This window comes from Cynocephalus volans, chromosome 1 (assembly GCF_027409185.1).
Source record: "Cynocephalus volans isolate mCynVol1 chromosome 1, mCynVol1.pri, whole genome shotgun sequence".
NCBI classification, from domain to species: Eukaryota; Metazoa; Chordata; class Mammalia; order Dermoptera; family Cynocephalidae; genus Cynocephalus; species Cynocephalus volans.
Window position 1 is genome coordinate 30,921,966 of NC_084460.1, and position 27,056 is coordinate 30,949,021.

The window sequence follows — 27,056 nt, forward strand, 5'->3', positions numbered from 1 at the left end:
CAGCAGTCATTTAAAATAAAGTTCTTTACTAGTCTCCATTTAATTGGTTTATTTGTTGTTAATAAATTGGCAACACAAGGAGGGGCTGAGAGTGAGCTCCCAGCCAGGCTCCTGTGTCTGGGCTCAGGCAGGAGATGCTGCCTAGGGCAGGCACAGCCACCCTGTGCCCCAAGGGATGGAGGGAAAAGGCCCCTCAATTCTGGGGTAACCCCTTGGGAAGAACACAGCGGCCAATGAGCAAACAGAACCAGAGGAGCTAAAGGAAAATGAGGGAGGAACAGATGGGCAGGCTTGCGGGAAGGCAGCATTCTCTGGTAGCCTCACCTCTGCCCAGGGCTCAGAAGCCTTTGCCTGGGTCCAAAGGCCAGGGACAGGGGAGGCTCAGCTCACAGACGGGGGGCGCTCATATCTTCCTCCCCACCCCAGGACTGACAGCCAAGAGACTGGGCGGGAGCTCAGACAGAGCTATTTTTAGGAGTCCCCCTAACTCTGGGTGGGCCAGGGCCCTGACGGATGGGTGGGCATGGTGTCCCTGTCCTCATCATGGGGATCAAGAGGGAACTGAGTCTCCCTAATGACCTGGGGCCCTCAGGCCCAGGGGCCAAGAGCTTCTAGGACACTCCCTCCCACCAAGCCTGTACCTTTAGACCTGGGGCAGGCAGAGAGTAGCAGGGAGGTGGGAGTGAGGGGGTGGGAACAGGACAGGGTGTGTGGCACGTGTACCCACGCTCACCCACACTGGCCCCAGCCCAGCAGCCTCCTGAGGCCTGGCCCAGGGTCACTCCTCAGTGAAGTCCCTGTCTATGTCCATGTAGGGCTCCTCGATGTAGCTGACAAGGGCAGAGGGTGACTGGCGGTCCGGGTTCAACAGGATGGACACTGTCTCCTTCCAGTATGAGAAGCTGATGCAGGAGCTCTGGGCAAAGAGAAAGGGGCTGGAGGGTGCCTGGAAGACCCAGGTCAAGCCTGGCACCCCGTAGAGAGGGCCTTGGTAAGGGGACAAAGAGCTGCCCGCCACGTTGCCCAGGAGGGGACCATGCACCCTGGACGCCCTTCTGAGGGGCCCTGGATCTGTGTGCCTGCTGACTACCCACCACCTGTTCCACCTGTTCTGGGGGTGGGGCACTCACATTCTCCAGGCAAGTGCTGTCCTTGTCCTTGTGCAGGTAATGCTGCTGCCAGAAGCGCAGCAGGTTGTGGAAGTTGTTGAGCAGGAAGCCAGGATACTTCTTGCTGTGCTCCATCCGCTGCAGCAGCCGCAGGTACAGGGGCAGCCGCTCTTTCCGTCGGGCCAGCATCAGGATCACCAGGCTAGTGTTGAGGCAGCTGACGTTCTCCTGCAAGGCCCCAGGCCAGCCATGGTTAGGTGTGTGCCTGTAGCCCCAGTGGCTTCTGGTGAACCTGGGCAGCCACCAGGCAGCAAGGCGGGTTGTCCTAGGCCCTGCATGGCTCCAGCAAAGTCCAGGGGCCATCCACTGAGCTGGCCCAACACAACCCTGAGACAAGACTGGGAGAAGGAGGAAAGCCAGCACCACCAGCATCCTGCCTGAGCACCCTCCTGTTCCTCACGTCCACCCACCACCATCCCCACCCTGACAGCAATGACATCTGTCCTTATCCAGATCTCAGCTCAGGCATTGCTGCTTTTGGAAGATTTGATACCCAGACAGGGTTGGGTACATGTGTTAGGTGCAGTAATCTCACTTTAAAACTTTCCCTCAGCACTAGACAGTGAGCCTCGGGAGGAAGAGTCTCTGTCTTGTCTGCTGTGCATCCCCTGGCCAGGGCCTAGCCTCAACAAACATTTGTTAGATGGCAGAGCAAAAGAATCACTTCTGAGAGGCACTAGTATTACCCACATCTCAGAAAAGAGGCGTGTGAAGCTCAGAGAAGGGAAGCTGCACAGCTGCTCAGTGAGGGGGCTGGGAGGCAGCAATCTCAGGTCTAATTCCAATGGCTGGCACAGCAGGAGGGGTGGGGGATGTCGGACACTGGGGAAAGGCGGGGAAGAGGACTGGAGTGGAGTTAGAAGAACACAGTGCCGATCTTGACTGTGACCTGGCTCAGTCTGTGACCTTAGGAGACTTGCTACCCCACCTATACAGTGGGGGCACTGACTCCTCACTGGACAAAGTCCTTAGAACAGCTGCGGCTCAGGAGATGCATTTCTAGAGCGAGGGAGGGAGATGGAGACAGACGCTGGTGGCTCCAGGATGAGGGCAATCATGTCCAGTCTACCTTCCCCCATTGCCTGTCTGCTAAGCCTCTCACCTGGGTCAGCGTCTGCACGTGGATGATGTTGATGAGGCGGAAGAGAAAGGACATCTGTGTGGGCACCTGGGATATGTAGGCAAGCAGGCGACACTCGGACAAGACCTCAGCAACTGTGGAAGGAGGCAGAGATGTGAACAGCGAGCTCAGGCCCAGTGGCAGGTCCACCTAGGCCTCTAGAAGAGCCCACCTTGAATCCTGCCTCTCTGAGGCTGGGAGCCCCTCACCACCAAAACAACAACAGAAGCAGGCTGCAGCAGGAACAAATGATCTCCTGCTGTGCTGCCCCCAGGCTACGCCCATGTTCTCCCCAGAGCCCCCCAGTAGCTCCCCACCTTGTCCTGCAGAACCACGCTCAGGGAGCAGCCCTCCCCAGCCTGGCTCTAGACCCTTGTTCCTCCATATTACACACAGGAGAGTTTTCCTCGGCAGGAAGACAGATCAACAACTCCAAATTAAGAAAACAATGAAAAGGTTCAAGTCGTTTTCCAAAGTGCCTAACACTCTCATGAGTGTCAGGCCCTGTCGGGACGCATTGTGCAGAGGGTCTGCTTCTTCCACTCGTGCCTGCCTCCCACGATATTGGGAGGAGGGGGCCACAGCTCAATGTATTCAAATCTGTGTGGCCATTCCCCTGAAATAGACTCTTTGGGGCAGAAAAAGGAGACAAATGGCTAAATTACCAAATGACCAGGAAACTTCTTGCTACCAATGACAATTGTGACAAGGGACAAGTATGTTTTTTGGTGGTGGGTTGGAGGGTCACACCTTGTGAGAATCTGCTAGATGCCATAGACCTTCTCCTAGGAAAAAAAAGTCCATGTGTACATATGCACATCGAAGTGTGCAAGCAACTCCAGGTGAGCTCAGACGCCCCCACCACGCCACAGGTCCTCCATGCCAACTGCATGGGAGACTGAAAACAAAGTGGCCTGTCTCATCCCAGGCAATCCCAGCCCAGAAGAGGAAGATGTTTTTTATTTGTTTTTTGTATTTTGCTGGCAACAATGGTTTTCGTCCTTTACTAAAACATAGTACCTGCTTATTAAAGGAAGCATGAACAACAGAGAAAAGTCAAAGCAGCAAACAAAGCAAACCACCCAGAGAGCCACCATCTTGACATCAGCCACCCGGGTTTTTGCACATGTGGCTACTGCAGTGGTTCTGGTCTCCTTGCTGACACTGCACTGTCACGCTGGACCGATCTGCCTTGGCATCCTGGCTTTTTCCTACCTTTCATGTCCACCTGGTTTTCAAATCGGTCCAGGGACAGAGTGACGCAGCGCACCAGCATGTTGGAGTCCACCAGGGAGCTGTTGATCTGCTTCAGGAACACCTGGAACTGGAGTAGAGCCGGAGCTGACGGGAGGCAGCGAGATGCTGGCCAGAGACAACCGTGGCCCAGGGTGGGCAGTCACTGCAAGGGGTGCTGGCCTCTTCCACCCCAGCCCACTGCTTCACAGACAGGAAGACAGAGGTCAGACAAGCTGAGTGACCTGCCCTCAGCACCCAGCTAATAAGCAGCACAACCAGGAGCTCAGCCCAGATCCTCTGCCACTCTGTCCAGTGGTTTTCCACTGCAGGGGGCTGGACTCCTCTAATGTTTACTTCAGCTAGTCTGAGCTGAGCTTCTGTCACATCCGCCCCTGTGAGCCTAACACACAAGGCCCAGTCCCTCCCTCCTGGGGCTCCCACCATGCCACCCACCACACAACAGTTTCACATCCCACCTGTTCCCACCCTCACTCCCTGCCCACAAGCAGCTGAGGTATTCCCAGTATCCCCAGGGTCTGGCACAGCACTAACGAATGTTTGCTAAAGACTGGCCACTGACTACCTAGCATTCTCCAATTTTAAACCCACACCTGAAGACTGGCAGACCAGGGCTCTAAGATAACTTCTAGACAATCCAGCAAACTTCACGGAGGCCTGGGTTAACCATACCTTTGCATCAGTGTTGATGTACTTATTGAATCTCTTGAAGGCATCAACGTTGAACTTCATCAGCTCCCCCAGGAGGTCAAAGTAACTCTGGAGCACATCCCTCGACTTGCACTCGCTGTCCACAATACAGTACAGGATGTGCTGGGGATGAGGAGGGCACAGGGTGAAGGTGTGAATGGGGCTGCCCCCACCTCTCTCTCCCCGGGGCCTGGCATGGAGCTCAGGCCCCACATCTGCTTTAAGCAAGCATCCAGGTCGATGGAACTTGCAGGCCTGTCTAGACTCTTAGCTGAGGATGCTGGTGGTGCCAAGGCCAGGTCCAGGTCCAACATGCCTCACCAGGAGGGGGAATGGGTGGGCTATGTAGCACAATCTCTCACTTGCCCAGGGCTAATAGCTGAAGCCTCTAACCTGCTCTGTAGTCACCAAATGGCCAGAGCACTCAGCTCCCAGGCAAGGGGCACCATCTCCGGATCTAAGATGAGCCACTGTCCACACACGGAGGCCACTCAAATAAATGAAGGACAGAGCTTGAGGGCACAGGACATGTTTTGACCCCATGGTTTGTCTTTGTGTTTATAAATGAAATTGTTTAAAGTTAAAACCCAAATCAATGAATTTTTATCAAGAACATAAAGCCAATTTAACTCCTTGATAAAGTTTTCTACAAGTTAAACTGTTTCCAACATTTTCCATTTTCATTTTCTTGAAGTTACATTGATTTGGATCAATTCTTTCCCATATGGACTTTACAACAATTTATGGGTCAGTTTCTCATCCATATCAATTTTTTCTAAAACCAATTATAACTTCAACTATTTTGCTCCCTCTCCTTTGTAAATTTTGCTCTTTCTGAAGGTCATTATTCAGTAAAGGAAAATTAACTTTTAGTCAATATCAAAATAGCCTCGGGGTCAAAAGGCCTTGCTGGACAACTCTAGACTCTTGCCCTTCTGCACGGCCACCCCCTAAATCCCTCAATCACTTCTTGAGCACCCATGGGAAATCCAGAGCTAGAAACCAGGGCAAACACTAGAACAATCTGTAGTGGCATTTAGAAATGAGATTTCGTCTGCTCCTGATGAACTATTTAGGGCTCAGGACAGGAAAGCAATGTGTGGGGCCGCGGGGAGAATGGACACCCAACACCCTGGCTCCTCCAGGCCATACCTCCAGAAGGCCTCGCTTCAGCAGGAACATCTGGTCTGCATAGGAGGTGGTCCCTCGGAGGAAACTCTCCACAGCCCGGGCTTGCCAAAACCTGCGACCCAAATGTTGACCCCTGGCCCAGGTGGCTAAGGCTGCCCTCTTCTGGCCCATGTTCAGTTCCCAAGGGGTTGGGAGATATTTGCTGCCTTTTCATGTATTCAACAGATATTTACTGAACATCTACCAGGCAATGGGCCTCATCCTAGCCCTTGGGGACACAGCACTGAGCAAAAGAATCCCCATCTTCCTGGAGGTAACAGCTCAATGGGGAATAGTCTTCTATCTAGGTCTGGAAGGGATTGTGTCACAGGGAAGATGGCATCTGGGACCAAAGCACTGGCTCCAGTGGGTCTCAGGTGAAAACACGCTCTAGGCTTTGTCCTTTCAGAAGAAAGGAGGACATGGAATTAAGGGGCCAGGAATGTGTGAGGGAAGCTGATGGACATGTGTGGACAGGCCACTGAGCTCCATGTGATGGGCTGGCCTAGAGGAGAGGTGGCTGATGGTGACTGGACCAGTGAGTACAGTGGGGCTCCATGATGGGGAGTCTGGATAAGGCAGGCTGAGGTGACAAGGGTCCATTTGGGCACGAAGCCAACAGACAGCTCACACCTAGCCCTGATGGAATTCTTCATGTCCACTCCTTCAGTCACCTCTTGAGCACCCATGATGAGACTAAGGGACTCTGAGAAGGCCTCCCTGTCCACACCCACCCCCACCAGTCCCCAACAGGGGCAGGAGCTTTCCTTTGCTCCTGCAGCTCCTGGGCCAGATCCTGGCCCCATTCCTTTCCACCCTGCATTGGAATAGGTTTCTCTTCATGCTTGTTTCCTACAACCCCAAGGAACTCCACGTGGGTAGGTGTGGGTAGGGCCTGGTACCCTGCTTCTCTTCCACCCATCTAGCACCAGCACAGAACAGGTGCCTGGTGAGCACTCGGGCTGTTCTTGGAACACACTGCAGGCATGCAGCATTAGCAGCAGCAGCAGCTCACACATCCCTGCCAAGTCAAGCCAGGGCGAGACGGTAGTCAAACCGCTCCTCCCCAGCAGTAACTGCACTCCAGGGTGGGCGCTGGTAACTCAAGGAGAAACGCTTGGCTCCCGCACCCCTCAGAAGTGCCAGGTACCTGTCCTCAGACCCACCTGAAAGATGACTCAGCTGGCTCCTTCTTCATGACCTGCAGTAGACGAGTTAATAAGCCCCTCTTCCCATCACACACCAAACTCCTGAAATAAAAGACAGGGACATTGCTAGTCAATCTGGGAGGCTGACAGGGGCCTTAGGGCTGAGTCATTCTGCTGGCTTAGGTGGGTGAAAAACCACAGGGACATTTCCAAGTCTGCAGGATGCCCTCCTGTCCCACCTGGGACAAGGGCCCCCAGAGACTCCTGCAGTCAGAGAAGGGAACAGCCAAGTGCACCCTTGCTGCATCTCAGGCCAGCTTTCCTGCCCCAAACCCACTGGCAAGAAGACAGAGGCACATCCAGAGTCAGACAGGGCTCAGAACTGCTGGAGGAAGGGCTGTTTACAGCAAAAATGAAACAGGCCATGACAGAATCTGCCAGATGGGGCAAGGTCTGGGCCAACAGGGTGGGGTCCACAGTACTCCCCGCCTGAGGTTCCTTTCCAGCTGGGCCTTGGACAAGTACCCATGCCTCCAGGCCTCAGCTTCCTGGTGTATGAAGTAAAGGCAGCAGATGAGGAAGTGACTCAGGTGCCATCATGAGGGAAAAAAGATGGCCAAGCAAGCAGTGTCTGGGCCCTTAAACTCCATCTTCAAATAGAGCAGCTCTACGTTTATCCACTACACACATTAGGGCAGGACTGTGTACAATTCCATTTGAACAAAGAGTTCTGCTGCCTTAAAAAAAAGGATGGGAAATTATGGCTCCTGCTGCTGGGTAAAGTCTGCCCTATTCTGACTCCTGCGAGCCTGTCACCTCATCACCCTGCCTCAGAAGATAAGGAAATATAAGACAGGCAATGGGACTCAACCCTCAGCAGAGGGTGAGGGGCCTGCTTTTGTCTGCTCTGCTTGGCTGCAGCTGCCCCAGGCAAGAAAGGAGCACATCAGCAAAGGCTCCATATGCACGTGACAAGGGGAGGGCTGCAGAACACAGATGACCTCTGCAAGGTAATGTCTCCGAGCCTCTGCTCCCTCATCTGTAAAGTGGAGGTGATGAGGGCACTTTCCTCCTAGGGCTGCTGTGAAGCTCGCATGAGAAAATGAAGGTGACGTGCATCCACTGCCTAGCACGCAGGAACTCTCAGGACGTCACAGCTACGTATGAGCGAGAAAGGACACACGTGCACACCTGTGTGTACCCATCTGTGAGCTCTGGGGTATGCAGGCAGCCAGGGTGGGTTGTGGCGAAAGCTGCACCCCCCCCCCCCCCCCCGCCCAGCTCACCTGTCAGTGTTGAGGACAGCTTCCACCTCGGGGATGTTGGCCTTGAGGGAGATGGCACTGAGTTCGTTCAGCTCCTGGTTGTTGAGTAGCAGGTACTTGTTCCTGAAACAAATGGATCGCATGGGGTGAAGGGCAGGAACTAGGCTGACGACTCAGCACTGGACTAGTGCAGGGAGCCTCCTGCCCATCTCCTGTGGAAAGAGAGAGAATGGAAGGATCCACCAGATGCCTTTCCCCAGGACCCCTCAGCCCTGAGCAGCCTTCTGAAGGAGGGCACCTGGGTGCTCAGGCTGTGGCCCACCCCTGCCTGCCACACTCACTAATGAGGCCCCTTCCCTTGGCACCTCCAGCCTTTCTTTTGCCTGCTAAACATTTCTGCTTGATTTCTCAAAGGCACCTGATCTCAACATGTCCAGTCACACTTGTCGTTCTACTCCTTCCGCCTGGCCCTACTGCAGCATTCCACCGGCCACAGTCAGTCACACAAGCAGAGGAGTGGTCAGCTGTGACCCCACCCCCTTCCCATCCAGGCCTGTCAGCACCCATGTCCTGTGCATGGCACCACCTTCCTAGATGGTCTCCCACAGGAATTGGGTCCTCACACAGCACCCAGAGTGACCTTCAGAAACAGTACTCTCTGTCACTCCTGTTTAAAACACTTCCACAGCTTCCTACTGCTTTTAGAATATATAAAATCCAGATCTATGAACATGACCCACCAGACCCTGTGTGGCCTGGTGACTAACCACCCGTGCAGCCTTGCCCTGAGCCAAGCCCTCATCACTCCCATCATCAGGCCACACTGGATTTCCTGAACACACTGCGCTCCCTCCCATACGGGCTTCTGTCTAGAACACTCACCCTCTCAGACTGCCTTTTCACCCAGCTGACTACCAGTGACCCTTCAGGTCTCAGTGACAAGTTAATTCTGCAGGGAAGAGTGCCTGAGTGCCCTCTGGGCAGCTCAGGACCCCTGTCAAACATCCTCTCACAGACCATGCTCCTTTCCTCCCAAATGTCATCTCCGTTTGTCCCCACACACCCAGTGGTGAAGTTCTCTGATGAATGTCCATCTCCCTTCCCAGACTGTACCCTCCATGAGACCAGGGCCACGGCTGTTTCATTCACCACTGTATCCCCAGAGAAGTGCTCAGATTTGAGTCTGATGAAAGCGAGGGACCCATTTCCTCAGGGGAAAAAATTGTACTTCCATAAACTACTACTGCCTTCTTTCAGAAGGTTTCCATACTTTCTGGAGCTTCTATATGCCCTCCAGCCAGAGAACCTCTCAAAGAGGATGGTCAGGCATGATCAAGAGGGGAGTTGCAAAGTAGAGGCTTCTGAGGCCACATCTGTCCTCAGGCATTTTCTGTTAGCTTAACAATGTTTCAAAAGAATTTATTTATTTTTTTTGGCAGACCCTCAGCCTTGGTGCTATCAGCACCATGCTCTAACCAAGTAAGCTAACTGGCCAGCCTGTAAACCAGTATTTAAAAATCAGAACTTTTCACATAAATCTTAATTTCTGGCTTTCCTTGCCGGGAGGAAATCAGAAGCTGTGTAACAGTGGGCCCAGTTTCCCATACACCTGCAGCTGGCTGGAGCTGAGCAGTGGCGGCCTATCGTTTCAGTTCGCCAAGGTCTTCACCACCCCCAGTGCCCCAAGGTCAAGGCCAGCTGCTATTCACCCCTCCCTGCACTCTTTTCCTTATAGCAATCATTTTCCTGTACATCCTCCATCACAGGCTGAAAAACAAAAAATGAGAGGGCAGAATGTAGTCCAAGAAAAATGGGAGAGATGCCTTGTGGAGGCAAAAAATACCTCCTGTGTTCAATAGGCAAACACTCAGCCAGCTTTGCCTGTCAGAGGTTCCTGCCAGCCCCTGTGAACAGCCAAGCTGTCCACTCCTGGTTCAGAGGGACAGTCTTCTGAGAGGGGCCCTGATGCCAGGTGTAAGAAGAGGCCAACAGCTTCCATGCTTACTTTTTAGGGTGGCTGTGAAGGCTAAGGGAAAGCTCAGCACAGGGCCGGCACAAAGGAAGGGCTGGAAATACGGCAGCTCTTATTACAGTGTCACACCAGCCCCCAGATCCTCCTCCTGAGTTGAGGTCAGTGACTGGACAAGGGAAGAGAGGCCTTTGGAAGACAGCCCGACAGCTCTTCTCATAGGGACGTATTCACACTTACTCGTGGTGGTCGCTGAAACTCTGGAGAAGCCTCAAAAACTGTATCTTCAAGGTGATGTCCTAAAATACACATGTATCCTCAAGGTTAAAATCACAGTCACAACGTTACAAAATAAAACAAAATAAATCAACTCTGTGAGAGTCTGGGCAAGTCACTTTGCTTCTTGTACAATAAAGACTTTTCTTTAGTTTGAAAACCATTTTTTGACTTCCACATCTAGCCAACAGCAGATTAAGTTCATGCGGAACTTTCCTGCTAAAAACATCCCAGCATATTGGATAAAAAATAACTAATAATACTTTGAAATGTGAGGTTAAGTTTGTAAGAAAGCAAGGGAGATCCATAAGAATCAGAAATGAAAGGATTGAATTCAGAACAGAGAGCTAGGAGCTGATGCTTGCAGCTGTGGAGAGGTGGAAACAAGACCTAGTCACACGGGGTTGGGTGTGAATGCCCTGCAGGGACCAGACAGAGCTTCAGGCCATGTAAAGCCTGGGGAACATGTACACATGATGAAAGGAGGGTTAGAAAGACCTGACCGATCAGTGCAGGGAGCTGGCAAAGAAGCCTGGCTTTAGGGTCTGGACTCCCCACCCACAACCCAGGCACACTGCCAGCACCTTGGGGCCCCACCCAGGGGCAGGGGGCATCGAGCTGGGGACGGGACTCCCCACCCACCCACAATCAGGCACACTGCCAGTGTCTCGGAGCCCCGCCTTGGGGCCCGGGGCAGGGAGCCAGGGCCTGGAACCCCCCCACAACCAGGCACACCACCAGTGCCAAGGAGTATGCCAAAAACATCACCTTCATGTGGATGGCCCACCACAGCCACCACAGTAACCACAGCTACTGCGAAAGTGGCTAGATGTCACAACCACCACGCAGATGGTCCGCCAGCCACTGGAGTGCATTGACACAAGGAGAGTCACCAGCAGAGACCAAATAAAAGAATAGGATCTCTCTCTCCACAAAGCCCATTCCAGAGTGACAGAAGAAGCATCTGCTCTATGATAATATTTGGGGACCTGAACACACCTTTCAGCACTGGACAGATCATCTAGGCAACAAACCAACAGAGTAACCATTACTCTTTCAGAGGGAGAGAAGAAATCTACGGTTATCAGTGGTGGGAGGGGGGAGGTAGAGGGGTATGGGGAGAGATTGGACAAGGGGCATAAAGAATAAGTACAATTTGTAACAACATACATACTAGTAATATTGATTTGATCAACGTATGTCAAAAACGAATCCCAAAAATATGTATAATCAATTATGATTCAATAAAAATAAATAAATAAATAAATAAATAAATAAAAGAAGCCTGGCTCTGCCAGGGTGCTGCTGGCAGCTGGAGGGGAACCTTCCAGAAGTAGAAACCCTGGGCTCATACTACCAGAGTGGCAGGGCCAAGACACTAAATGTGGAAACTGGCCTTGGGACGGTTATACCCCTTGAAGTACCTGGCAGACAAAGCAAAAGTACCCTGTAGAAATACTTCCAGGTGGGCTGGCCCATTAGTTCAGTTGGTTAGAGTACAGTGTTATAACATCAAGGTCAAGGGTTTGGATCCCTGTATTGGCCAGCCACCAAAAAGAGAGAAAGAAATACTTCCATGGCCAATGCTACACAGGTACCCACAGGGGAAACAAGCCCCACTGAAGGAGGCCTCTCCGTAAAAGTTACAAAACAGGAGGCAACACTCCGCCCTGAGTGTCTGAAGACCCAAACACAAGCATTAGTAACCCATGAGCAATTGAAAGAAAACATAAGAAAGTATGTTACAAATGACTAAAGAGAAACATTCAACAGAAGAAAGATAAGACATTAACATGATGAACAAAGACTAAGTAAGCAGTTTTTAAAAAAGAGCCAGACAGTATGTCTGGAAATGAAAAATATATTCACTTGAAGTTAAAAACTCAAATGGATGGACTGAAAGACAAATCTGACAAGGCTAAAGAGAAAAATGGTAAAGTTGGAAGACAGGGCACTGAGGAATGTCTCCAGAACACAGTGCAGAGATTGGGGCCCTTGTTCCCTGGCATTAGCCTACCCTCCTTGTTGCAAGAAAACAGAGGCTCAGGTAGTCAGCAACTCTTTCAAGCTCTCCCAACAAGGTGAATGGCACACACGCCTTCTAAGTCCCAGCTCAGTGCTCTCTCTAGAGCACTATAAGAGACGCAAGACAGAGACAAGTCCTTGGTCCCCAAAACACAAAGCATCCCAAAGCCCTTCCCACCCCCATCTTTTTTTATTGTTGACTGGCCAGTAGGGGATTCAAACCCTTGACTTTGGTGTTATAACACCATGCTGTAACCAACTGAGCTAACTGGCCTGCCCTCAAAGCCCTTTTTTGATGTAGACCATTGATGGTGTGTGGTTCTAGGAGGCAAATCTCGTATCAGTGGATGTAAATTAAAATGGGATAGAACATGGAATAAGGAACAACTTGTTGCTAGGTAATGGGCTGGCTAGCCCTGGATATCCCTATCCTAGAGGTGTACAAGGGGAAGCTGGCTGGAAGGCCCTAGGAAGGAACACTTTAAAAGGCATTTCTGCAGAGGTAGAGGGGTTGGCTCAGATCCTCGCCCAAGGTAGCTTTCCACTGGGGGGATTATAAAACATGACTCTTAGTTTCCGCTCTACTCCCAAAGAATGAGAGGTCAAAAGGTCAGCAGCAGTTGAAACAACTACTCCTAGCAAGTAATGCCCCATTTGTTCCCAGGGTCTCTTGCTTACCGGGCTACAGTCACAGTTCTGATTGTGACCGTGGAGGACAAGGGCAGATGCTGAATGTTTCCTCCAAATCAGCTTGTCGAACAAATTATTGAGTCCGGGAATCAACTTGAACTCAGCAATCATTCTGTGAACCTGGACGGGAAGAAAGGGAAAAGCATTAAAACAAATGTGCTTCAAAGATCTAGCAAAGCTTTGTGCTCAGCACATATAATAACGATCCTCAAGATGAAGAAAGCAATAGTCAGTTTGGAGTACTGAGATTTAAAGAAAATATCCACACATACCCTACGCCCCACTACACACAAATATATGTTTAAACTTTGCTCATTAATGCTCGCAATAATCCTACAAGCCATACCGTTGCAGGTCCTATGTTAAGAACATGAGTTTTGGATTCGGATAGTCCCAGGTTTGACTCGCATCTCTGCCATGTGTGAACTTGGTAACCTTAAGCAAGTTCCTTAGCGTTTGTTTCCTCATCATATTGTTAAAATGAAAATACCCCTCATGTTTCACACTAGGACAAATTTCAACTGGAGGCAAGATACAAATATTAAAAAATGAAACTCTAAGGAGCCAAGAAAAATCTATATGAAGACTTTTTTAAAAAAAGATCTAAAAGTGGGAAAGCCTTTCTAAAGGATTATACTAAACCTAGATACCAAAAAAAGATTGATTTCGATCACACAAACCTTTTAAAATTCTGCATGGCAAAACTCACAATAAACAAAGTCACAAATCAAACACGACAGATGGAGAACATATACTGCCTAGTCATGTCACACGTGAAGAGCTAATTTCCTTTATAAGGAGTCCTAAAAAGTCTCCTAAATAAAAAGGCCAACCCTACAGAAACAAATGGACAAAGGATACAGACAGGAAAATAAAATAGGTTCCTAAATATATAAAAAGAGCTCAACCTCACTTATAATACTAAAAGAAATTCAAATCCCAACCGATTTTTTACTTTCTCAGATTGAAAAGATGACAGAGTTGTATAACTGTGTTGGTGACCTGGGCATCAGGCACATTACATTCACACACCTCTGGGGAGAGGACAGACTGGTGCTACCTGCACAGGGAAAACGATCTTGCAACATCTCTAAAAATTATAAATCCACATTCCTGCTGACTAGCAATTCCACTTTTAGGAATTTATCCTCAGACAGATCCATATAAACACTAAATAACATATTTACAATGTTACTCACGGCAGCATTATTTGTAATACCAAAAAACAGACATAACCTAAACTTCCATCAATGGGGATTACTTAAATTATTGTACACCCACTCAGTGGGATACAAGGCACCAGTAAAAAAGAATCAAGATCTCCTACATGAGTGAACTGAATAATAACTAAGACATAATATTAAGAAAGCAAGTGTGTACATGATCCATTACTGACTGAGTAAAAAAAGAGAGGGATATATTTGCTTTTATCAGCATAAAATGTCTCTAGAAGACTACTAACACTAATAACTGGTAAAATTAGCTGCTTCATAGAAGAACCAGAATGTCAAAGATCAGAGTTAAGAGAGGCTCCATTGATAATAATTTATATCTTTTAAAATAGAACAATGGGAATTAGTTGCCTATTATCATTTTTTATATAACATAAAACAAAGCTATCACTACCCCTTCTCAGGGATGCTGTAAGGATAAAGTCAGGAAATGTCCGTAGAGGCCTGGGCACAGCACCAGCGCTCCATTACAAGGTGGAGGGCAGCTCTACAAGAGCAGCCGGGCACCGTCAGTGGGGAAAGTGCTAGCTACCTCAGGTGTTCTGACCCTAAAGTCTGCCCCTTCCAGTCCTCCACAGGCATGCATTTTTCCTGCAGGACTGGAACCTGACAAATACATCCCCTGCAGCCTGCATTCCCATGGACCTCTTCTTTGGACACAGAAGTCACAACCTCTGGCCACTGTAAGATGCATAAGCAGCCCAGAACCTGTCAGATGGAGGCCTGAAGTGAAACAACGTCTGCTCCTCTGCTCAGCCTGGGTCTACCCTGCCTTGCTTCACTGGGTGTGGGGACGTGGGATGACACCTGTGGCAGTCACCAAGCTGTGTGCCTTCCTGTCTCACTCCAAGGAACCCTAAATCCTGCCCATGACACTCAGTTACAAAAAGTTGACACTACAAGGGCCCCGAAAGTTCATCCAGTCCAACTGCCTCATTGCACAGACTGGAAACCCAGGCTCAAAGAGAGTAGCTGGGAAAAGCAGGGCCTTCTGAGGCAGACTTGGACCTGACCCTGGGTCTCCCGAAATCCAGGTCAGTGCTTAGGTTTGAAGTTTCTATCCTTTTCTCTTGAAAATAACAGCTTCTTCACCTGCAGGACAAATTTTATTTGTTAAATGCATTATTCCTACCCTCAGGTCCAGCCCCTTAGCTTGCTCTACACTAGGATGGTGGGAAAGCAGGCAAGCAGGCAGAACAAAGTACCAGTCTACCTCGGCAGGCAGGCGGGGAAGAGCTCAGCTTTGGAGTCAGGCAGCCCTGGGTTCACTATGACCCCGGGCAATGTTCTTCTCTGAATCCAAGTCCCTTGGTAGAAAATGTGGGACAATGGAGCTAATGAAAGGGCTCAATGAAGTAATGCAGAGAAAGCTTAGGGTACTGAAAAAAAAATGACAGTTATATTGACTATTTTCATTAGCTAGCACCGAGGGAACTTAGGCATTTGGGGAGCAATTCCAGTCTTGTGATTTCAATTTGGCCAAGACTGGTCAGAGAACTTGGCGCAACTGCACATTAACAAGAAGGCCACTTCAAGGAGGAAGACTTCTATGAGGCCAGGCCAAGGAAACCCTTCCTCTTGCTCCCCAGTCTAGGCAGGATCTGTGAATCCATGTCTCCGTAGCACCTGGCATACAGCAAGAACTCAGTAAATGCTGACTGTGCTGATGAAAATGTGCTGGCAGAACACTGGTTCTCAGTGGGGCATGATTCGAAGGCTACTGATGGTCCCTTCCCAAGGAAGCAGCACTGTAATCATAGTTGAAATAAAGACCACAATGACTCATAGCAACTTGGCAACAGGAAGGCTCAGGGAACAGGGAGCTGTGTGGTGAGGTGAAAGAAAAAGGAGGCAGGGCAGCACAGTTGAAATCCTGGCTCTATCAAGGCCTGCCCACTGAGAGCAGGGCCCACTCTGTACCCTGGCCTTCTCAAGCATCAAGTACAAGGAGAGGGGATCACCCCCCTGTTGTATAACTTACTAAATACCAGAAAATTCAAATATGAATAACTGTGAAAGTGTTTCAAAAAAGTAAAAGCACTTAAAATATGGAAGCCATCACTACTTTATTTTTTTATAACAAACATATTTTATAACAAAGGAAGGTCCACCAATGCTGTGGACATTGATGCAGGATCTCATCCAGTGTCTTGGTTTTAAAGACCACCTGTACGCTGAGAACTCCCAAAGCTACATCTCCAGTCCTGACCTCTCCCCAACTCCAGCTGCAGGTAATCCCACTGCCAATTCTAATAGACACCTCAAACCTACCTTGCTCAAAACTGAACTCCTCATTTCCTCCCTCAGCCTGCCCCTCCACTCCTTGCCCACCAAAGCTAAAAACCTTGGGAGTCATCCAAAACTCTTCCTCTCTCTCACTCACATCCACACCAAAGAATCGGCAAATCCTATCTGCTCTACCTTCAAAATATATCCAGAATGCAACTCCTTCTCAGTCATCAGCTCTTTATTCTTCATGTTACTGAGGTAAGCTGCCCACCCCTGCCCTGTGCACCTATGCTGTCCAGAAATGCTGCCCACAGCAAGGTACAGTGGAAACACTCCATGTCTCCTAATGCGTAAAACAGAGAGAAGAAAAACCACCCCTATGCTTTGCTGGGCCAGAGAGAGTGCCATTCTGAAAGAAGGCCCAATGGAGCACCGAGCACGCCACAAGCATCCAGGCAGCACTGGCTCCTGGCTCCCGCGGTTCTGAGATGTTGGGGAGGGGCCCACCTGGTTTCGCTGACGCCCCATCAGCAGCACGCAGAGGACATAGAGCACTTCCAGTTTGTACATGATCTCATGCATAATCTTCATTGACTGGGGCAGCTGGGTCCTAGTTGAAGTGTGAGGCAGGCCATTATCCTCAGAAGCTCCTGGAGGAGGGAACACAATGGAGGCTGACACAGCCACCGGGAGAGAGGGTTGAGTCGTGGCTTGTGAGGAACACATTCCTGCCCCTCAACTCTGTGCTGAACAGACTTGAGGTAACAGAGCCACTAAACTGGGCCTTCGGCCTGAGGCAGAAACTTTCAAAGCTGCAAAACTCCTTGTAAACCCCCAGAAGCCAGGTAAGCTTAGACACTTAGAGAAGTGGACTCTGCGTTCTGTTCTCTCGTCAGCTTTAACATAAAGTAAAAAAAAGTATTCTGACACAGCCAATGCCATAACATAACCCATCCCCTGCCCACTTACTCCTTTCTCCTGCCACCAACCAGCCTCCCCAGAGAGTGTCCAGACAGATGCATGACAGCGAATTGTGTGGAACTTTCTTCAGGTCACAAATGACTCTGAGTACTTGGTTCTTCTGCCTAGATCCCATAAGGGGACACTGCTGAAAGCCTGAAAGTGATCCTTCTTGAAGATTTTCCCACTTTTCAAAGAAGACCCATCTAAAGTTTTCTAAGGCTCAACTTTCTAAAGCAGACTGGGTATCACAATTGATATTAATGATACAGATGAACATATTATTGATGAGCAGATTTTCATTTTACCCAATCTTATTATTACTAACAACTGCAGATAAGTCATATTTACAGGACACTTGATACATGTCAGGCATTTGTACTTTAAGCTCTAGGTAACCCATCTCTTTTACGCTACTGCCCAGTTAACAAAAAAACTCTGTGTGTCATCAGGCCACACAGGTGTCCACTCTCAGAAAGCTAGGGGAGTAAAGTGATGAAGACTGAGGGCTCTGGAATGATGACTCACTGGCTGTGTGAAGCTGGACAAGTCCCCTTATCACTAGGCCTTAGACTGCTCTGTGCTGCTGCAGCAGACAATGAGAGTTACTGTGAGGACTCAATGGGAAAACGGAAAGCCCAGCACCTGACTCTTGGGAAGCCTCAGTCACTATTAAGTCCCTATTATTTTAATAGGGCACTGGCAGAGTCAGGAGATGTTTGGTGACCTGAGGAGTTACTACCCTTCAGTTTCTTCATCTTTAGGGCGAAAGGATGAGTCAGCAACTGCTAAGGTCCTTTCAAGCTCCTACTGGAACTACTGCCCTGGAGGACTTTTGCAAAGGCCAGAACGGTGTGGTATAGAGCAGTGGTTATCAGCTATATTTCACATGAGGACCATCCAGAAGACACGGTGTTTTCTGTGGGATATCACAACCCAAGAACTAAGCTTATCTTGCTCTAAAGACTTGGAACTATTTTTCTAATCATATTATATCACATCACATATCACAACCCTGGAAGAAGACAAGTTGCTGAATGAAGCAGGACCAAGAGGCGGCATGGCACAGTAGTTAAGAGCACAGACTTTGGAGCTAGATTGCTGGCTTTGAACCCCATTCACTAGCTAGCTGGCCTTTGGTGAATTAGTTGACCTTTCTCTGCTTCCAGTAGCCATCCTCATCTATAAAACAGCGATAAGGACAACAGTATGTATCTGTAAATGTTGCGAAGATTCAAGGAATTAACATATTGAAGGTATTTAGAATAATGCCTGGCACATACAGGCAACACATAAGTATATGTTAAATAGAAGTAAAAAACTATCTCTAAGGTTTTGTTTTTCTTTTTTAAGTTTTCTGGTGGCTGGCCAGTTCTAACTCGAAGTATTTCTGCTAACGCTTGCTTGCTACTTGTTTTCTTTGCATCCTGCAAGCTCTTATGGCAACAAAAGTGGCAGTGGGCAGAGACTTAGGAAAAATTTACCGGAGAAAATCTAATTGAGAAAATTCTATATATACACGTATATTTTCCTGCACCTTGAGAGAAAAACCATAACTACTCAATCTCCATGTTGGGACTTCTTGGCCCAGCTCCCAGAATGGTCGAAGAGTTAATTGAATTGTGCAAGGACTCTTAAGAACCATCATGAAGAGGTTGGCTGTGTGACCTCTGTGCCTCAGCGTCCTCATCCCCGAGCTCAGGGAGCTCCAGGGAGGACTTCAGGTGAGCATGTCTACGGAAGGAACAGGTGCAGTGTGTGGCACACAAGCCCTCCTCAGTAACAAACATCGGTGGAGAAAGAGACACAGGCAGCTCGGACTCTTCCCCAAGTCACTGCCAACTTTTGGTACCTGGCTTGCACAGGCGTGACAAACTCTGAAATAAATATTTTCAAGAAACGGTCTCCAAAGCAATAGCCAGAGCTTAGCAACAAGATCATCCCCAAGGATGAGGGGGGGAAAACTAGCTCAAGAGGCCTGCTCTTCCCTCCCAATCTCTTCAGTTCTGCAATACTGATTCAGGTGGTCACCACTCTCACATGTCTGCACTGCACTCCACTTTCTGGGGCCTACTCACCACTCACCACTCTTTTTTTTAATAGCTTTGAGCTACAATTCACATTCCAAACAATTCACCCATTTAATTAACCACAATTCAGTGATTTTTAGAATATTCATAGAGTTGTGTAGCCATCACCGCAATCAGTTTTAGAAAATCTTCATCAAAAGAAACTTTGTACACATCAGCAGTCACTCCCTACTTCCCACCAAACCCCTCAGCCCCAGCCAACCACTAAACTACTTTTTGTCTTTATGGAGTTGCTTATTCAGGATGCTTCATAGAAATAAATTCACATAATACGTGATCTTTTGTGACTGTCTCTTTCACTTAGCCCATTGTTTTCAAGATTTATCCATGTTGTAGCATGTGTCATAAGCATTTCATTTTTTTACTGCTGAAAAATATTCTACTGTATGAATATATCACATTCTGTTTTATTTGGGTTGTTTCCATATTTTGGCTGTTATGAATATGTTGCAATGTACATTTGTAAACACGTTTTTGTGTAAACATATGTTTTCATTTCCCTCAGGTACATACCCAGGAGTAGAATTTCTGGATCATATGATAACTGTATGTTTAACCTTTTGAGGAAATGCTTTACCACTTTACATGCCCACTGACAATAAATGAAGGTTCCAATTGCTCCACATCCTTGTCAACACTCGCTATTATCTGCCTTTTCGATGATAAGCATCCTAGAGGGTGTGAAGTGGTATCTCACCATGGTTTTGATGTGCATTTCCCTGATGGCTAATGATGTTGAGCATCTTTTCATGTGCTTAATAGCTATTTGTATATCTTCTTTGGAGAAATGTCTATTCAGATCCTTTGTCATATACTGAAATGGGTTTAATATGGGTCAAATATGTCCCCCCAAAGTTCATGTATTGGAAACTGGAGCTCCATTGTAGCAGTGTTAAGAAGGTGAAAAATCCAATTACAGTATGTGAAAGGTGGAGCCTTTGAGAGGTGATTCGACTGTGAGGACTGTGCCCCCATGAATGGATTACTCCACTTATGAAGTAATGAGTTATCGTGGTTGTGGTTCTGATGGCTTCATAAGGAGAGTCAGAGAGAAGGGTGGCTCTCTTGCTCAGCCCATTCTCACCATGTGACACCCTGATTGCCAGGGGACCCTGGTGAGAGTTCCCATCCAGAATAAGGCCCTCACCAGATGTGCCCCTGGGACCATGGACTTCCCAGTCTTAAGAAATAATTTATTTTCTTTATAAATTGCCCAGTTTCAGGTTTTCTGTTACAAGCAACAGAAACGGATTAATACAGTTGTCTTTTCATTACTGAGCTATAGGAATTCTTTATACATTCTAGATACCAGTTCCTTATTAGATATATGTCTTGCAAAATGCTCCCTGCCCCAATGTCTTCTCATTCTGAGTTGTCATTTCACTTTCTTGATGGTGTTTTTTGAAGCACAAAAGGCTTTGATTTTGATGAAGTCCAATTTACCTATTAATTTGGTTGCTTGTTTTTCGGGGTTTTTAAAATTTTTTATTTTATTTATTTTTTTTAAATTTATTTTTGGCCACAAAACCAGTCTTAATATTTAAAAAGACTAAGATCATAGAAAACATGTTCTCTGACCACAATAACAGAAGGAAATTTGGAAAATTCACAAACATGTGGAAATTAAACAACACTCTCCTAAATAAACAATGGGGAAAAAGAAAAATCACAGGGAAATGAGAGAGTACTTTGAGATAAAAATCAAAGCACAATATATCAAAATTTATGTGATGCAGGGCTCATGCAGTGCTTAGAGGAAAATTTACACTTGTAAACACTTATATTACAAATCAGAAAAATCTCAAATCAGTAATGTAAACTTCTACCTTGAAAAAACGGAAAAAGAGCAAATTAACCAAAAGCAAATATAAGTAGGAAATAACAAAAATTTCAACAAATACGTGAAACAGGGAATTAAAAAACAATAGAGAAAATCAACAAAAACAAAAGTTGACTCTTTGAAAAGATCAACAAAATGTGCAAATCTTTATCTAGATTGACCAAGAAAAAAAGAGAGAAGACCAAAATCACTAAAATCAGAAATTTCGCAGGGGTATTACTACATTGTCATTATGGTTTTTTTGATGGTAAGATTTAGTTTCTTTTTCTTTCTCATTTGCATTTTTGTTCTACCAGTGGGTTTTGTTCTTTCTTGTGTATTTGTGGTAGTGATTATCATTTTTTGGATTCCAGATGCAGGACTTCCTTGAGGAATTCTTGTAGGGCTGGTAATGTGGTGGTGAACTCCTGCAGTTTTTGTTTGTCCGGAAAATACGCTATTTTTCCCTCATTTCTGAAGGACAGCCTTGCTGGGTATAGTATTCTTGGCTGGCAGTTTTTTTCTTTCAGTATTTGAATATATTATCCCATTCTCTTCTGGTCTATACCGTTTCTGTTGAGAAGTCTGCATTAGTCAGATAGGGGCTCTCTTATAGGTGGCTTGATGCTTTTCTCTTGCTTCTTCTAAGATTCTGTCTTTGAGCTTTGCCAGTTTGACTATAATGTGTCTTGGAGAGAATCTTTTTGGGCTAAATCTGTTTGGGGATCTTTGAGCCTCCAGGATCTGAAAGTCTGTGTCTCCCCCTGTACCTGGGAAGTTTGCCGTTATTATTTCGTTGAATAGGTTTTCCATGCCTTTTCCTTTTTCCTCCCCTTCTGGAACACTCATGATTCAAATTTTGTGTGCTTAAGGTTGTCTGCTAGCTCTCTTAGATTTTCTTCATATTTTTAAATTCTTTTTTCCTTTTGTTTGTCCACCTGGGTAATTTTGAAAAGACTATCTTCAAGATCAGAAATTCTTTTTTCTGCTTCTTCTAGCCTGCTGCTTAAGCTCTTGGTTGTGTTTTTTATTTTTTTGAGTGAATCTTTCATTTCCATGAGCTCTGCTACATTCTTTTCTAAGGTATTAATCTCTTTGTAAATTTCCTCCTTCATATCCTGGATTTTATTATCTAGTTTTATTATGTTGTCTAACTGAGTCTTCTCATATCTCAGTGAGTTTAAGATTATTGCTCAGAATTCCTTTTCAATCATTTCAAAGGTTTCCGGCTCTATAGGGTCTGATATTTAAGAATTACTGTATTCTTTTGGTGGTGTTACATTTTCTTGGATTTTTGTATTTCTGGTACCTCTAAGTTGATGTCTGGTCATCTGGTAGAGCAGTTGCTTCTTCTGTTACTCTGGAATGGGCTTTGAGGAGAGAGACATCATCTTTTTTCCAGTCTCCTCTGGTGACTCTCCTTGTGTCACTGCAGTCAAGTGTCTGGCAGGCCTCCTGCACTACTACTGTGGCATTGAGCCATTTTTGCAGCTGCTGTGGCTGTGGCAGTGGCTATGGTGGGCCTACCATGTGGGAGTGGTGTTTTCAGAGTGCTCCTTGCCTGCTTCTGAGTGGGGGATGTTGCCCTTGGCTCCTGCCTAGAACCCCAGGTGTGCTCTGCTGCTTGTCTGCTTCCAGGAAGAGGGGGCTGCTATCCTCGGCTCCTGTCTAGGACCCCAGGTGTGCTCTTTTGCTTGCCTGCTTCTGGGTGGACAGGGCTGCTGCCTTTTGCTCCTGCCTAGGACCCCATGCATGCTCTGCTGTTTGCCTGCTTCCAGGTGGAGCTGCTTACACTTTAGATGTCATGTCTTTGAAAACACTGCCAAATTCAAGGTCATGAAAATTTATCCTTATGTCTTCTTATAAGGGTTGGCACTTACATTTAGGTCTTTGACCTTTTGAGTTAATTTTTGCATATGATGTGAGGCAGAGGACCCAACTTCATTCTTTTGTGTGTGGCTATCCAACAGTCCCCAGTAACATTTGTTCAAAAGACCGTTTCCTCAATTAATTGGTCTTGGCACCCTTGTTGAAAATCCAATTGACCAAATGCATGAGGTTTATTTCTGAACTCTCAGTAATATTCCATTGACTTATATGTCTGTTGGTAAGCCAGTAACACACTGTCTTGATTACTTCAGCTTTGTAGTGAGTTTTTCTTTTTTTTTTTTTTTGGTGGCTGGCCGGTACAGGGATCAAACCCTGGACCTTGGTGTTATTAGCACCACGCTCTAAGCAACTGAGCTAACTGGCCGGCCCTGTAGTTAGTTTTCAACCATTTCACAGGAAGTGTGAGACCTTTTACTTAGATTTTTTTCAAGACTGCTTTGGCTATTTGGGGTCCCCTACATTTCCATATGAACTTTAGGATCAGCTAATGCATTTCTGCAAAGCCAGCTGGGATTTTTGATAAGGACTGCACTGAATCTGTAGAATGATCTGTAGATCAAGATGAGGAGTACTGCTATCTTATTAAGTCTTCAGATTCAAAGAATGGGATGTCTTTATATTTACTGAAGTCTTCAATTTCAATGATGTTCTGAATTTTCAGAGTGTAAGTTTTGCAATTCTTTGATAAATTTATTCCCAAGTATTCTTTTTGATGCTATTTCATGTAAATGAAATTGTTTTCTTAATTTCATTTTTTGTTTGTTGATTGCTACTGTTTGGAAATACTATTAATTTCTGAATATTAATCTCATATCCTGAAAGATTGTTGAACTTGTTTATTAGTGATTTTTTTGTGGATTACTTTGGTTTTTCTACATACACAATCATGTTGTCTGTGAACAGAGATAGTTTTACTTTTTTCTTTCTAATCTGGGTGCCTTTAATTTCCTTTTCTTGACTTACTGCCCTAGCCAGAACTTCCAGTACAATACTGAACAGAAGCAGCAAGAGCAAACATAATTGTTTGTTCCTGATCATAGTGAGAGAAAAACATTTGGTCTTTTGCCATTAGGTATAATATTAGCCATGGGTTTTTTGCAGATGTCCTTTAATAGGCTGAGGAAATGCCCTCCTATTCTGAGTCTGATGAGTGCTTTTATCATAAGGGGTGTTAAATTTTGTCAAATGCTTTTCTGCATCTACTGAAATGATCATGTGATTTTTGTCCTTTATTCTACTGTTATGGTATATTACATGAATTGATTTTCATATGTTACACCAACCTTGCATAAATCCCACCTGGTCATGGTGTATAATCCTTTCTGTTGCTGTATTTGTTTTGCTACTATTCTGTTAAGGATTTTTATATGTATATTCATAAGAGATATTGATCTGTAACTTTCCTTTCTTGTGATATCTTTGTCTGGTTTTGGTTATCAGGATAATGCTGACTTCACAGAACGAGTTGAGAAGTATTCCCTCCTCTTTTATTTTATGGAAGAGTCTGTGAAGCACTGGTGTTAATTCTTCCTTAAACATCTGGTAGAATTCACCAGTGAAGCCACGTGGACCAGGGCTTTTCTCTGTGCATAGTTTTTTTGTTACTACTTCAATCTCTACTTGTTACAGGTCTATTCAGATCTTTCTATTTCTTCTTAAGTCAGTTGCAGTAGTTTGTGTTTTTCTTGTTATCTGTCCATTTCATCTCAGTTACCTAATTTACCAGAACATACTGTTTATAGTATTCTCTTAGAGTCCTTTCCATCTTTGTAAGGTTGGTTGTAACATACCTTCTTTTATTCCTGATTTTAGTAATTTAAGCTTTCTCTTTCTGTCAGTGTAACTAAAGGTATATCAGTTTTGTTAATCTTTGCAAACAACCAACTTTGGTCTTGTGGATTTTCTCTATTGTTAATCTCTTTTCCAAAATCTCTATTTCAAAAATTTCCACCTTATTCCCTCTTCCCTCTTTTTGTGCTGTATGTAATTGTTATGCATGCATTTATACTGCCTTTTAAAATTATATCTTTACCTTTACAGGTGCTCTTTGGTTTTTTTGGGGTGGATTCAAATTATTGTCTGAAGTCACTTGCTTTCAACCTGAAGAACTTCCTTTGGTATTTCTTATAAGGTGGTATTGTTTAATTCCCACATATTTGCCTGCTAGTAACAAATCTCTCAGTTTTTGTTTATCTAAGAATATCTTTATCTTACCTTTGTTTTTGAAAGATATTTTTGCAAGATAAAAGATTCTTAGTTGACAGTTTTTCTTGAATATGTCATCCTACTGCCTCCTGGCCTCTGTTATTCCTGATGAGAAGTAAGCTGTTAATCTTACTGGGATACTCTTGAGCATGAAGAGCCATTTTTCACTTGCTACTTTCAAGATTTTCTCTTTGTTTTTCAGCATTTTTATTATGATGTGTTTGGTTTTGGATCTGAGTTCATCCTTTGAGTACTTGAAGTTCTTTGTAATGTGTAATATTTTTCACTAAATTTGGGAAGTTTTCAGCATTATTTCTTTGAATATTTTTTCTGTTCCTTTCTGTCATCTACTTCTGGTACTCCCATTATGTATATCTTGATGTGCTTAATAGTGTCCCACATTATTCTGAGGCTCTGTCATTTTTCTTTATTCATTTTTTTCCTCTTCTTCAGAATGTTTACTCTATCACCCTATCTTCAAGTTTGCTGATTCTTTCTTCTGACAATTCAAATCTACTGTTGAGTCCTTCTAGTGAATTTTTCATTTTGGCTATTATACCCTTCAACTCCCAAACTTCCATTTGACTTTTTCATATTTGCTATCTTTTTACTGTTATTCTCTATGTGATAACACATTATCATCATAGTTCCCTTTAGTTCTTCATTTATAATGCTGCTTTGAAGTCATTGTTAAATTTGGTATCTAGGCCCTCTCATAGGCAATTTCCATTGCCTACTTTCTCCTGTGTATCGGTCACACTTTCTTGTTTCTTTGCATGTCTCATAATTTTTATTATTAAAAACTGGAAATTTCAGGTAATATAGCAACTCTGGATACTGATTTCCCTTCCTCCCTTCATGGCTTATTGTTGTTTGCTTATTTGTTTAGTGACTTGCCTAGACTATTTTAGTAAAGTCTATTTCCGCAGTAGATTGGTGAAGCTTTTGATGTTGCAGGCCTCAGAGACTGCAACCTGGTCATGTGCACACACTGTATCCCTGGAATGGCAATTAGCAGGGCTCTCTTTGGATGCCTCTTTCTGTGAACTCTGTTAAGCTTTCTGCCTCTTCTGGCATCTCACACAGCTGTTAAGCTCCACTAATTGCTAGCTGAATGCTCTGTTTTTGACAATGCCCTGAGGCATAAATTTCTCCAAAGTCTGATTCAATTAAATTCGAGCAGAGGTATTTTTTTTTTTTTTTGTCGTTTTTTCGTGACCGGCACTCAGCCAGTGAGTGCACCGGTCATTCCTATATAGGATCCGAACCCGCGGTGGCAGCGTCGCCGCGCTCCCAGCGCAGCACTCTACCGAGTGCACCACGGGCTCGGCCCCAGAGGTAGTTTTTGAGACTGAGGTTTGTTCTGACCTCAGGAGAGCTATTCTTAGCTGTCTCTTTCCCTGGTTCTCTGGTGAACTAGCTGGCCCATGGTTTAGCTTGTTATTCTTAATTAAGAAGAGCTACCTATCTCCTTCGATTTGCTTACCACCAAAATATTCATTGTTTTTGAGAATGCTATTAGGCTTGAACTTCCCCACATTCTTTTCTTACCAACTGACTCTCCCCTTGAGCAAAATCTCTGAGCCACTACTCGGAGGAGTAGAGAGGCAGTAGCTAGCCTCTAGTCTTCTGGGCTTACCTCTCCTGGTATGGAACCTCTGTATACAAGTGAGTAGGGACAAGGATGATGACAGCCACAGTATTCTTGGCCTGAAGTATCTGGGGCACAGCTTCCATATTATGAGTGTAGCACAGAGCTGGGTAGAGGAAGGGAGTCTCTGGTCTCTTGGCCTATTCACCAAAAACTTAGCTTCTTCAAGTTGGAGTTGGAGGAGATGAGAAAAGCTAGTGGCTT

General features: G+C 46.0%; 1 protein-coding gene across 2 annotated transcripts in view; it reads right to left on the reverse strand.

Annotated features, from left to right (window-relative positions):
• Positions 1–34: 34 nt before the first annotated feature.
• Positions 35–27,056, reverse strand: part of TRPC4AP (transient receptor potential cation channel subfamily C member 4 associated protein) — a 68,248-nt gene continuing 41,226 nt past the window's right edge. Inside the window, exons 9-19 of one of the 2 annotated variants that reach the window (XM_063090239.1) lie at positions 16,745–16,887; positions 12,765–12,896; positions 10,026–10,084; positions 7,838–7,939; positions 6,570–6,653; positions 5,386–5,476; positions 4,216–4,356; positions 3,505–3,613; positions 2,272–2,384; positions 1,131–1,337; positions 35–916 (exon numbers count right to left, since the gene is read on the reverse strand). In XM_063090239.1, the coding sequence (XP_062946309.1) occupies positions 779–916; positions 1,131–1,337; positions 2,272–2,384; positions 3,505–3,613; positions 4,216–4,356; positions 5,386–5,476; positions 6,570–6,653; positions 7,838–7,939; positions 10,026–10,084; positions 12,765–12,896; positions 16,745–16,887 (1,319 nt within the window). In that variant the 3' untranslated portion in view covers positions 35–778. Of the gene's footprint in view, positions 917–1,130; positions 1,338–2,271; positions 2,385–3,504; positions 3,614–4,215; positions 4,357–5,385; positions 5,477–6,569; positions 6,654–7,837; positions 7,940–10,025; positions 10,085–12,764; positions 12,897–16,744; positions 16,912–27,056 lie in introns of both variants that reach the window. The other variant, XM_063090230.1, reaches the window with a different exon arrangement.